The sequence below is a fragment of the Sinocyclocheilus rhinocerous genome, unplaced genomic scaffold (genome assembly GCF_001515625.1).
Source record: "Sinocyclocheilus rhinocerous isolate Xijiao unplaced genomic scaffold, SAMN03320098_v1.1 scaffold2754, whole genome shotgun sequence".
NCBI classification, from domain to species: domain Eukaryota; kingdom Metazoa; phylum Chordata; class Actinopteri; order Cypriniformes; family Cyprinidae; genus Sinocyclocheilus; species Sinocyclocheilus rhinocerous.
The window spans coordinates 301,366-313,280 of NW_015634251.1; the positions used below are offsets into that span (position 1 = coordinate 301,366).

Sequence of the window (11,915 nt, forward strand, 5' to 3'; positions counted from 1 at the left end):
ATTATATTATATTATATTATATTATATTATGTTTATGCATTGTGCATATGTGTTTATATACACTAGTCAACATTTGAAATCAAAACCTTTCATCAAAGTTGTCCTAAAACCTAAAACCAAAATGTGTTCTTGTCTTAAGACAACTTAGGAAAATCCACATAATCTATATGTTTAGTAATAATTATAAATATGTAGTATTTATAGACAAAAATATAAAAATATATAATTATAAAAATATATAATAACAATAATGATGATGATAATAATAATAATTAACACTTTGCATTCTATGTTTTAAATTAAATGTATTTTGTTTTGGATAAAAGCATCTGCCTACTATTATATTATATTATATTATATTATATTATATTATATTAATTATATTATTATGTACATTAATGCATTTGCATGCACACTCATATCTAATATTTCATTTCATTCATTTATCATAGATTTTTCTTAATGTTTTTACTAAAAGACCCATGGGTCAATATCACTGTAGGGTGCCTTTTGGTGTCCTGTACATAAATAACTCATTTGCCATGATAACATAAAAATGACTATGAAATGGTGTGTTATATTAGGTTAAGTTTTTATATTCATAACAAAAGCATTACTTGGCTCTTTAGATACATTTTCTATATTTTTTTTAGTTTTGTGTAAGAGGATGTGTGTTATTTTGCTATTTCCCATGCACTGCTCATTAAATTGAATGATATGAATGATTGAATTATAATAGAATATTGTCAAATCATAACATTTAAAAACAAAAACAAATCTCCTATTAATATTTTGTTAAATAAGAGATTACTCAATTTGAGTGTATTGTTCATTTGGTAATAAAAACGATATTTTTATTTAATAAAAAAAAAGAGTTTGTCCATTTTTCCTAGAATGGTTGTCCACCCTGTTGTATTGAGGAATCCTCCCCTTTAAGAAAAGGCCATCCCCTTTAGTGACATCAGGACAACAGATTTTTTGTCTCTTCAGTGCCGGGAATTTCAACGGCTGAGGTGAATAAATTGGTGACTTTTCAAATGACAAATTTTCTTTGTGTGAGTTTGCTTAAGTAAGCAATGGCTTTGCCATTAACATGTCTACCCTGTCGGCATAAAATATGCCAGAAGTGATTCAAATACAGTATTTTCAAAATATGTAAGTTTAAATATACCAAATTCTCTTCAACAACCAGACTAAATATTTAGCTAGTCACAGTTTGTTTTAAACTAATATGGAAACTGAAGCTCAAAATGTCCACCCTGTCGTTGTTCCAAAATGTCCACCCTGTCGGCCACTTAGACTCGATAGAGTGGACATAAACATGACAGGGTGGACCTAGCATTCATTTGTAGTTAATATTGCTAAAAACCAAAATGAATGAATGAGTCAATGTGAATGAGGATGTAATTAATATATTATTTATTATTATATTATTTTTTTAATAACCCTGTTTAGGAAAGGGACATCATACCTTTCAGAAAATATAATTTGCATCTTAATTTTGCAATGAAAACGTATTTAACAGTAATATATATGTATAATATAAACAAAATATATATATAATATATATTATAATATATATAAACAAAAAGTTTTATGATTATAAAAACTCTAAAAGTTACATTTTCCACCAAGATATGTTTAACATTTTAATATCACTCAAGTGCAAATTTGCAGGCAGTATTTTAAGTTTTAGATTGACAACCATAAGCTAAATGAAAAGCGGGACAGAAAAGGGTTAAGAATTTTTTAAATTTGATTTGTTGTATTGCCTGCAGCCCCCTCCCACAATTCTGCCAAAGGATTATATTGTCACTGAGGGTCACAGTCGTTATAAATACCCCTCTGGCCTCTCGCTTTCCCATCAGAGAGGTTGAATGTCTGCAGGACATGCTCATCATTTGTCTATCCGTGTTCTTCTTTTAAACATCATCTAGAACTTTCACATAGATGCAGACATCACCAGCCAGAGTCACACTTAAGGTTTTATGACAAAAACCACAGGTTAGAAATCAGCGGGACAGATGATTTCAGACTTGTGAAGAAGGGCACAAACTCTGTAGGTTATAGAAGCATTTATGCTTGGTTTTCCATAGTTTCTACGCTTTTGTTTTTTGTGTCCATCCACAAAAAAATCTAAGGGAACACATCCAAGAAGATTTTTTTGGGTTCTTTTGGAGGTTCTTCTCCCTCTCACACTCATATCCCTCCATTTGTTGGCATCGCCTCTGAGTTATCGCAGCCATGTGGGAGTTCCGGTCCATGTCGTTTTGGCGGGCTGTGTTTGCCGAGTTCTATGGCACCATGTTCTTTGTGTTTTTCGGGCTGGGATCAGCTCTGCGTTGGACCACCGGACCACACAACGTGCTCCAAGTTGCCTTCTGCTTCGGTCTGGCAGCTGCCACACTCATCCAGTCTATCAGTCACATCAGTGGTGGCCACATCAACCCGGCTGTCACGTTCGCCTACCTGATTGGCTCCCAGATGTCCCTGTTTCGTGCGTTCTTCTACATCTGTGCTCAGTGCTTGGGAGCTCTAGCTGGAGCCGCTGTGCTGTATGGGGTCACGCCAAGCAATATGAGAGGCAATCTCGGCCTGAACACGGTAAGAGGGTGTATTTGTTTTAGTGAGCTCATTAGTTGAAATAATGGATTGTTAACTAGTGATGCAAAATGATTGATCAATGTTTGAAACCATAGAGATCATCAGAGGACCTGTTAAAGGAAGGCTATTTCACATAAATAAAATAGTGGACAGTAAATGTATTTGGATAACTATTTTTACTGTCATTTGTAAAGTGTATGTGTATATATGTTTGCAGCTTCAGCCAGGCATCAGTCTGGGAATGGCCACCACTATAGAGATATTCCTGACTCTGCAACTCGTGGTTGTGGTCTTCGCTGTGACGGATGAGAGGCGAAATGGACGACTGGGGTCTGCTGCCCTGTCCATTGGCTTCTCAGTGCTTGTGGGGCACCTGCTGGGGGTAAGACGCCATTCACAAGGACTGAGATTCAGTCTTAAAATCAATGGTTTTCTATTGGCCCAGATTTTACCATGCAAAACAGCACTAAAATGTCAACAAAAACTCCTGCAAATAAACACTGCTGCAGAAGTTCTTCAGATGAAATAGACTACTTAGAAAAATGTACTTGCCTAACATGTGGAACAAACACTTGGCCAAACATGAAGTAATTCGCTGTTTTAAATAGATAGTTCACCTAAAAATGGAAATTCCATCATTTATTCACCATCATGTTATTATAAACCTGTTTGACGTTCTTTATTCTGTGTAACACAAAGGAGATATTAAATATTATCTTTTTTTGTGTGCATACAATTAAAGTCAGTGGGGTCCAGTCAGTGTTGTTTTGTTGCTTTTATTGTATGGACAAAAATGTCTGAAAATTCTTCAAAATATCACCTTTTGTGTTCTACAGAAGAAGTCATTCAGGTTTGGAATGACATGTTGGTGAATAAATGATGACAATAAATTTTTTGGGGGTGAACTATCTCTTCAAGTAACAGATAAATACTGTAGTGTTTGTTTAATGACATCTTTGAAAAAAATTTATTTCTTTTAAAAGTTAATAAGCCTATTTAATTTTTCATTTATATTACTGAACATGATTTTATCAGTACGATTTGTGTATCAAGACCCACCAGTTGAAGAGTACTGACACTACTGGTTATGTAAATACTTATGAAATGCACGCTATTTTAAAAATAATTTTTCTTGATTATTATTTATTTATTGCAAAATGTAACTATATTATTGCCTGGCTCCTTATAAATTTAAAAATCTATGAATTTGGATATATAAGTATGACTAACTTTGGTTTATATATACTCTGTATACAGTATTGTGAAATATATTATATAGCACATCTCAACTGCTTGATTGCTTGTATCATTGCAAAAAGTAAACTACATTAGCAACCAGCTCTAATCTGCTAAGCTGCTTTGAAACAATGTGTATTGTGAAAAGTGCTATACAAATAAATTTGACTTGACTTGACACGAATCCCTTTGCAGATGTATTACACTGGAGCTGGAATGAACCCTGCCAGGTCTTTTGCCCCTGCTGTGCTTTTCAGGAACTTTATTAACCATTGGGTGAGGCACATTTCCATTGTATTCAGATGAAGGAACATTTTGCTAACTAATTCATAAATGTAACGATTTTCTATCTGTTCTCTCTCACTTTCCGGTAGGTGTACTGGGTGGGCCCTATGATCGGCAGTGCTATGGGCGCTCTGCTCTACGACTTCATGCTCTTTCCCCGGATGCGCGGTCTGTCAGAGAGACTGGCTGTCCTCAAGGGCAACCGACCTCCCGAGGCCGAAGCCCAGCAGGAGACCCGAGGGGAGCCGATTGAGCTCAAAACACAAGCCTTATAAACACTGCCAGGAAACTTTGGATCCCTGACGCGACATACATACGTACGATCATTTCTGACACCTCATCCTCACACACCTCTTACATGCCAACCGAGTTTGCTGAAGGGAGAATCACACACACTTCCAAAGGCAATTGAGACTCTATAACCCCTTCCCAAGGACTATGAATGAGGGTAAGAAGAGGACTTCCTGTTGTGGACTCTGTACCGCCAGGTATAGGGAGCGAGATCAGGTGGCTAACGCCACTCAGGGGCACCTCTGTCGTTTCTAGTCTACTAAGAGTGAAATACACTAGAAGTGGACTTCTACATGCTTTCCAGTTTCACAGGGTTTAAATCTCACACATTCATTTCAGTTTATTTTTTCTATGATTTTTCAGAGATGTGACACATGTACTATATTATTAGCATTTTGCAACCGATTTCTTTACATTCTACTTACCGTCGACATTATTCAGTTGTGCGTGGTGTGTGTGTTTTGCGAGAGTTTCCAGTTTGGCTCTTCCATTTCCACCATTCGCCATGTGTTTGTATTCATGCAATGTTCTTTTTTTCTATCTCCCAGAATGAAGGAAACATTCCTTTGAACCTTGATTTAGGTGGATGTTAATTCAGGACTAAAAGCTTTATAAATCCTTTGGGAATTTGGATCCCTCTTTGAGTCTGCTTCAAACTGTTGTATTGTTTAACTGTGGCCTAATGGCCCAGCATGTGTTTCTTTAAAAGAACCACAGTCACACCATCATTCATATAAAATAATAAACACGCAAAACACAACTATTGTGATACCCTACCTTTTAGCTTTTACCTGATAAAAGCACTTAATTTTCTTCCCATCGTGTCATTTCCAAAACTTGATTTTATACTTCCAGAAGTATTATGGAGTACATTTTCACTGATTCATACAGTTTCAGGCATTTTCATTGAACTTTTTCTGTCATAAATGCATGCATAGATGTCTTGTTTAGATTAGGGGGTTTGTACGTGGCCGAGAGAGCTCAATTACACAGCACTAACGCGCTGCAAATGAAAAAACACATGCAAATGGAGAAAAAACAAGCAAATTAAGAAAACATCTTCATCAATTTGACAACACGCGCTGCAAATTCTCACAACACAACCGAAGACAGAAATGCGCTGCAAATTCTCACAACACAACCGAAGACAGAAATGCGCTGCAAATTCTCACAACACAACCGAAGACAGAAATGCGCTGCAAATTCTCATGATGTTTTCTTAATTTGCAGGTGTTTTTTCTATTTGCATGTTTTTTTCCCCATTTGCAGCACGTTGAGCTCTCTCGGCCACCGTAGGTTAGGCATTATTTTGTGTGTAAATAGCTAAACTAGACAAAAGCAATGGTATTTTGTCTCAGGCAAGATAATATATGTCTAATTCATTGTAAAATAAATTTTAAACCACTAATATGAGCAGACCTGGTTCCAGACATCATGGACGCATTATGATACAATGGCTATTTCTGTTTTACACGGTTGAAGAGGGATTTGCGAAGGTAATTCAGTCAACTCTTTCCCTTGGATTCGATGATTGCTGAGCGACTGGGATGTCTGGATTAAAATGCACATTTATGTTCTTGTAGCATTTGGATCTGATGGAATGAAAAGGCGATCGCTACACCCAACCTTTGCCTCTCTGCACTCTTTCCACTAGTGTCTTCTTATCCAAGATCTGACTGAAGGGAGACCAGTCACATGAAATATCTTCAAACCTCACCATTGGGCTCTGTAAGCAAACTCTTTTTGAAGCCATTTAATTAAATGTACTCTCTACATATAAACGTCAATGTTTACGTGAAAATTAGACATCATTTTGTGCTCAAAGTCTTGTGTAAATTGTTAAGAGTTGCTTTTTTTTTTTTTTTCAAATGACTGTCAAAGCTAGCTGAGTATGTACTCTCTACATATAAACGTCAATGTTTACGTGAAAATTAGACATCATTTTGTGCTCAAAGTCTTGTGTAAATTGTTAAGAGTTGCTTTTTTTTTTTTTTCAAATGACTGTCAAAGCTAGCTGAGTATAATCATTTCAAGTTAGTGAATGTCTCTTATTTGGTCGTTCGATGAGGACTCTGGAGTGTGAAATAATGCCACAGTGCTTAAATATCATTAACACTTGTCATTTTTTATCATATCTAAATTAACACTTACATTTGTTAATTGTTATATTACTTTTTTTAATCTAATGAAATGTGAGAGAATCATATATTCTGGACAAATCCTTAAAGGAGACATATTATGCCCCTTTTTACAATATGTAATATAAGTCTCTGGTGTCCCCAGAATGTGTCTGTGAAGTTTCAGCTCAAAATACCCCACAGATAATTTATTATATAATTTTGAAAATGCTTATTTTGAGTGGAAGCAGAAACAGCAGTTTTTCGGGCCTGTGTCTTTAAATGCAAATTAGCTGCTGCTCCCCGTCCCCTTTTCCAGAATAGAGCTGCGCCATTACAGCTCATATCTGCTAAAAAAAACTATGTTTTTGGTTCTGATTATCATGTTTGTCACGCTGAAATCATGCGTTTTAAACCATATGAGTTTAAACTTCAGATATATGGTTTTTTGAGTGCACACATCCGAAGCACACGGACAGAAAGTGGCTGGCACAGCATGTGAGTACTAAACTAAGTTCTCATTCACACACAAGTTTACGTTAAAAACACACGAGTTACAAAAACAGTCGGTTATGTCTGTGAAGGTAAACAGCTGGGAAATAAATTGCATGTTTATTTTAGCTCTGTGTAGGTAAACTGCTGGGAAATAAATCGCATGTTTATTTTAGATCTGTTTGGCAGCAGCAATATACATTAAATAAATCAATAAATCCACTGCTCTCTTGTCTCCTCTGAGGCTGGGACTGTAAATAGTGTTCTGTGCTCGTCGGTGCAGCCAAAGACAGAACAGTTAGCGTGTTTTGCTCAAACTTTTGCCATGGCGTTAGAACTGGTACACCGTTGTTGCTTGCAAAATCAAAATGATGACACCCTGGGTGGAAACTTACAGATTAACAGGCGGTAATATTATAATGAGATCCCTTTGCCACGTCACCAAGGGAACGAAATCAGATGCGCTAGTTTTCTCAGATGCTTGTAGAAAAAGGCTTACCAAAACAAAGTTACTGGGTTAATCTTTTTCACGTTTCCTTGGTTGGTAGATGCACCGGGGACCTGATTATAGCACTTAAAACCTGGAAAAGTCAGATTTTCATGATATGTCACCTTTAACTATTTAATACTCAGGCAAGAGAATCTGTCATAAATGGATTTTGACTTTATTTATCAGATTTAAAACATTGAAATATGAACATTTCTTTTAAAAAGTTCTTATATACCTGCTTTACAAATTTGGTCACATGTATTAAAAAAGAAAAATTTAGTAAGTGCTTTATATTCCTCTGTGGCCGGTAACAGCAATATGGCGAGATTTCCGGGTATCGATCAGGCAGGTGCATATCTAGCACATTCATCAGTTAGTGATACAGAAACAACATCTGAATAGACAACAGAAACAAAACTGCGTGGTACTCCCCTTCTAGACTAAATACATACAGACAGTTACTGATGGCACCTTTGAAAAACATTCCATTTGATATATTTTCATATTCAAAGCACTAAGATGAAAGCTTTATATTTTTACAAGATATTGAACAGTATTTTTGGACGGCAAAAATCAGTTTATGGAAGAGAAACTGTATATTACATTTCCATTTTAAGAACGTTGACGATATAGCACTAAAGACTAAACACAGAAAAGGTGCACACAGAACACTGTAGAGTACGCAGAGACAGTACTATGTCTACATCTGGCAAAAAACCTTACTGTTATCTTGTGCACATGATATGTATTTTACGTGATTTATACCCATCAATGATGTATAGAGAGTTTTGCAGGCCTGCAGCGATAAAATTGAGCTCATTTTGTGCAACTGGAGGAACAAATGATACATGACAGAGTAAAGCAAAACTTGCTATTGATTATAATTTTAAACTTTAATTTTAGATTTACTGGCCAAACCTGACTGTAGACGAATACTGAATATTGAATATGCGATCACACACAAGTCATGCAAATCAAACAACCAAATAAAAAACTGTCTATATGGAATATGGCACAAAACATATTTGCATAGAGTTTAATAAAACCTATAATTTCTAAAAGGTATAAAAGTATGCTCACCTCACCAAAGCATTGTCTGCATCTGCAGACAATACATTTCATTCAGGACATTGAGAGTAAAATATCATTAATCTACTCTGGTCCCTGGATATGTTTTTCTGCATCATATGTAAAGGAAAAAAAATCTTCTGGCAGACAAAAATGTGTATTATGTTAAATCTATCAGGTCTCTCTTGATAAACCCCCCTGATAGCAAATAATTTCCTGTTTCACTTGTCAGTTATAATGCTACTTTCAAGAGCAGTCATAAGACTGAAACAGGGAACGACTTGTGAGTTTATGTACTGCATGCTAATAAGACTCTTTCTGCCAGAGGTTCACCTGCTTTCATTAAAAAGTTGCTAGCAAACATTTACTATGATTGAGTGAAACACACTGTTCCTTTAAACTGCACGTTTAGTGTGTTTATGCAGGAGAAAGCGAGTGTGACGTTGAGTTGAAAACAATCCATGTGATGAAAACATTCACCGCTCAATAATTAATGGAAATGAATTTAAGAAAAGTGCATTCCTACTGATACACTTGTTTTGGGAACAAATGGGTAATGTGTCCTTTGGGATGTGCGAGTTGTGCTGGATGTCATTAGAGCATCAAGCCATCCAGTAGCCTTTGTCCAAGAAGAACAGAGGGTCTGTACCTCTAATGAAGATCTTTGTTAGTATTTTGACAAATTGATGACAAAATTCCCTCCAGTGCTTCCATGTCTATTTCTTCACTTGAGGGAGCTTGTGGCCTGTTAAAGAATAAACAAAGTTGAGAATGGTAATAAAGAAAAGATGTGCGAGTGTGTCAACAGAAAGTGACGCTGATACATCAAATATACCCTAGGAATTTACAGGAAACCTTACTGTGGCTGTGACTCACATGGGTGATTGGTAGAGTGGTCCTTGAACAGGTATTTGCTCTGGCATATATGGGGGTGTAGACTGAGGAAGTCTAGGATAGGGCAACAGAATCACAACAGTCAGTGGTTAAACAGTCATTTACTTAGGTCCTATTGCTCTAAATTCTAGTGAGCTGCCTACCTAGATAGCTAAATCAAACTATGTTATCACATGTGCCCTCAGTGGTTAAGCCACTTGCAGGATGCACTGCTAAGGCTCAGTGAAAATTATCATTCAAGATGGCAGACAGAGCCAAGAAAAATGTTAATTATAAAAAGACATTAAAAAGTTTTGGGTCAGCAAGATTTTTTTTTGTTAAGAAATTAATACTTGTATTCAGCAAGATGCATTAAATTGATCAAAAGTTACAGTAAAGACAATTTTATAATAATAATTTTTCAACCTTCTATTCATCAAAGAATCCTAAAAAAAAAAAAAAATTCCACAAAACTATTAAGCAGTTTTCAGAAATATTATTTGAGTAGCAAATCAGCATATTAGAATGATTTCTGAAGGATCATGTGACACTAAAGACTTAAATAATGATGATAGAAATTCAGCTTTGCCATCACAGGAATAAATTATATTTTAACACATATTATCAAAATAATTGTACCTAAAATTTCAATGATTAAACGGCTATTTTAAATTGTAATAACATTTCACAATATTACTGATTTAACTTTAACCTTAGTGAGCATACAAGACTTTTTTTTCCAAAAGCATTAAAAAAAATCTTGGACTATTTCACTCAACATTTTTTGAGGCTTGGAATATTGCAATGTTAGCTTAGCGACATGTGCTAATGTCTGACTTTACTGGAATCAGCGACTAGTGTCGACTGTAGAAGATTGTCTTGTGTACTTAATGTGTCAATTATCAGTGTTTCAAGAGACTATTTTGGTTAGGATGTTGCCTCAAAAGCCATCGATGGCTCATTTTACAATAATGCCCTCTGATCAAGAAATATAATCAGCATAGTGCATCTCCTGTCCTACTATTTCCATATAAGCAGATAGATGTGAATGTGAATGAACTTTACCAAAGCCAAAGTATAATTATACTTACGGGGAGAATATGCCCTGATTCCTGTGGAGGGAAAAGACGTATTTTATATACCACATAATAAAGACTTGTAAAATACTGTGACAGTGTGTATATCTGTGGCTTAAATAATGATTAATACGCACATGTTTGACCCATAGGTCATAGATTGCCCGTAAATATCCATAGGAGTGTCAGGTGGTATGCTGGCGGTGGAGGAACCCTGGTCTCCTCTGAACATCAAAAGAAAAAATACAATTATGTGACAGATATTGTCAATGCCTATTACAGTAACAGTTAAATGACTTGAATACATTTTTCTGTTATACTTTATGTAGAAACAGTTCTCTTTATATACCCGGAGTTGTTTTAACATAACGGCTTTGTGACTGTGTGTTTATAAATTTATGCTTTAGTATATCATATCTTCAAGGTTTCTTTATTAATACCTCAGGGTAAATTTGATAACATCTTGAAAAGTTATATAAATTTACAGCAAAATAATTGCACTTACGGGTTGACTACTGTTGTTAGTTTGAATGGCAGGTATCCATCAGGATTAGGGGGAGAAGGTACTGTTTCAGGACACAAGAAAACATATGCATCATTTTTTTTTAAATGTTTCTCTTATATTTAGCACAAAATACATCTTATTTTTTAATATTAATATTAAAATATACAGTTTTTTTTTTAAACCCTTAGTGAAACCTCAGTATACAGCCACTGTCTTTAAAAGATCTGGTTACATACCTGTAAAGAATTTCTTAAATACATCATTCTTTGGTAAGTCTGGATGCACGTGAGTGATGCAGTTAATGTCACGTATGCGGTCGCCAAGGCCAGCTGAGTCCAGATCCTTCTTGGTGAAGGGTTGGATATTCTGGATTTTCCTGCCTCCAACTGAGCAGAAGAAAAGCGTGACACAGAACAAACATTTTACTGCAAATCCTCAATGGATCAATACATTTTAATTAGTCTTACTGAACTATATTACATGGACATATATACATCTGGGTATAATAATAATAATAATAATTAAACTTAAGGTAAGAGAAACCTTTTCCTTACTCCAAAAGCTCTTTAAAGGTGTCAAGACACAAGAAATCAAATTTGCCTTGATCTTTTGGCATATAAGAGATCCTTATACCATTAAAGGGGTCATATGATGCGATTTCAAGTTTTCCTTTCTCTTTGGAGTGTTTCAAGCTGTTTGTGCATAGATAAGATCTCTAAAGTTGCAAAGACTAAAGTCTCAAACCCAAAGAGATATTCTTTATAAAAGTTAAGACTCCTAAAACGCCTCATTTAAACACGCCCCCACATGTCTACATCACTGTGTGGGAAGATTTGCATAACACCGCCCAAATGTTCATGCAAAGAAAGAAGGAGTAA

The 11,915-nt window shown here is 35.5% G+C and overlaps 2 protein-coding genes across 4 annotated transcripts in view; one reads left to right on the top strand and one right to left on the bottom strand.

Annotated features, from left to right (window-relative positions):
• Positions 1 to 1,851: 1,851 nt before the first annotated feature.
• On the top strand, positions 1,852 to 4,782 carry LOC107745456 (lens fiber major intrinsic protein-like). Its single transcript, XM_016559334.1, has 4 exons — positions 1,852 to 2,604; positions 2,822 to 2,986; positions 4,036 to 4,116; positions 4,215 to 4,782. The coding sequence occupies exons 1-4, from the start codon at positions 2,245 to 2,247 to the stop codon at positions 4,398 to 4,400; spliced, it is 792 nt and encodes a 263-aa protein (XP_016414820.1). The 5' UTR covers positions 1,852 to 2,244; the 3' UTR covers positions 4,401 to 4,782.
• Positions 4,783 to 8,396: 3,614 nt separating this feature from the next.
• LOC107745457 (signal transducer and activator of transcription 5B-like) overlaps positions 8,397 to 11,915 on the bottom strand; it is a 31,919-nt gene continuing 28,400 nt past the window's right edge. For 2 of the 3 annotated variants that reach the window (XM_016559335.1, XM_016559336.1), the window contains exons 16-21: positions 11,274 to 11,423; positions 11,038 to 11,098; positions 10,670 to 10,756; positions 10,548 to 10,568; positions 9,460 to 9,531; positions 8,397 to 9,328 (exon numbers count right to left, since the gene is read on the bottom strand). In XM_016559335.1, coding sequence (XP_016414821.1) covers positions 9,235 to 9,328; positions 9,460 to 9,531; positions 10,548 to 10,568; positions 10,670 to 10,756; positions 11,038 to 11,098; positions 11,274 to 11,423 — 485 coding nt within the window. In that variant the 3' untranslated portion in view covers positions 8,397 to 9,234. Of the gene's footprint in view, positions 9,329 to 9,443; positions 9,532 to 10,547; positions 10,569 to 10,669; positions 10,757 to 11,037; positions 11,099 to 11,273; positions 11,424 to 11,915 lie in introns of all 3 variants that reach the window. The other variant, XM_016559337.1, reaches the window with a different exon arrangement.

Bases quoted from the DNA above. Each gene is read 5' to 3' on its own strand.
- LOC107745456 (XM_016559334.1), top strand. From the start codon at position 2,245: ATGTGGGAGTTCCGGTCCATGTCGTTTTGGCGGGCTGTGTTTGCCGAG. The intron at 2,605-2,821 runs GTAAGAGGGTGT...ATATGTTTGCAG, and splicing joins GCAATCTCGGCCTGAACACG to CTTCAGCCAGGCATCAGTCT. The intron at 4,117-4,214 runs GTGAGGCACATT...ACTTTCCGGTAG, and splicing joins GGAACTTTATTAACCATTGG to GTGTACTGGGTGGGCCCTAT.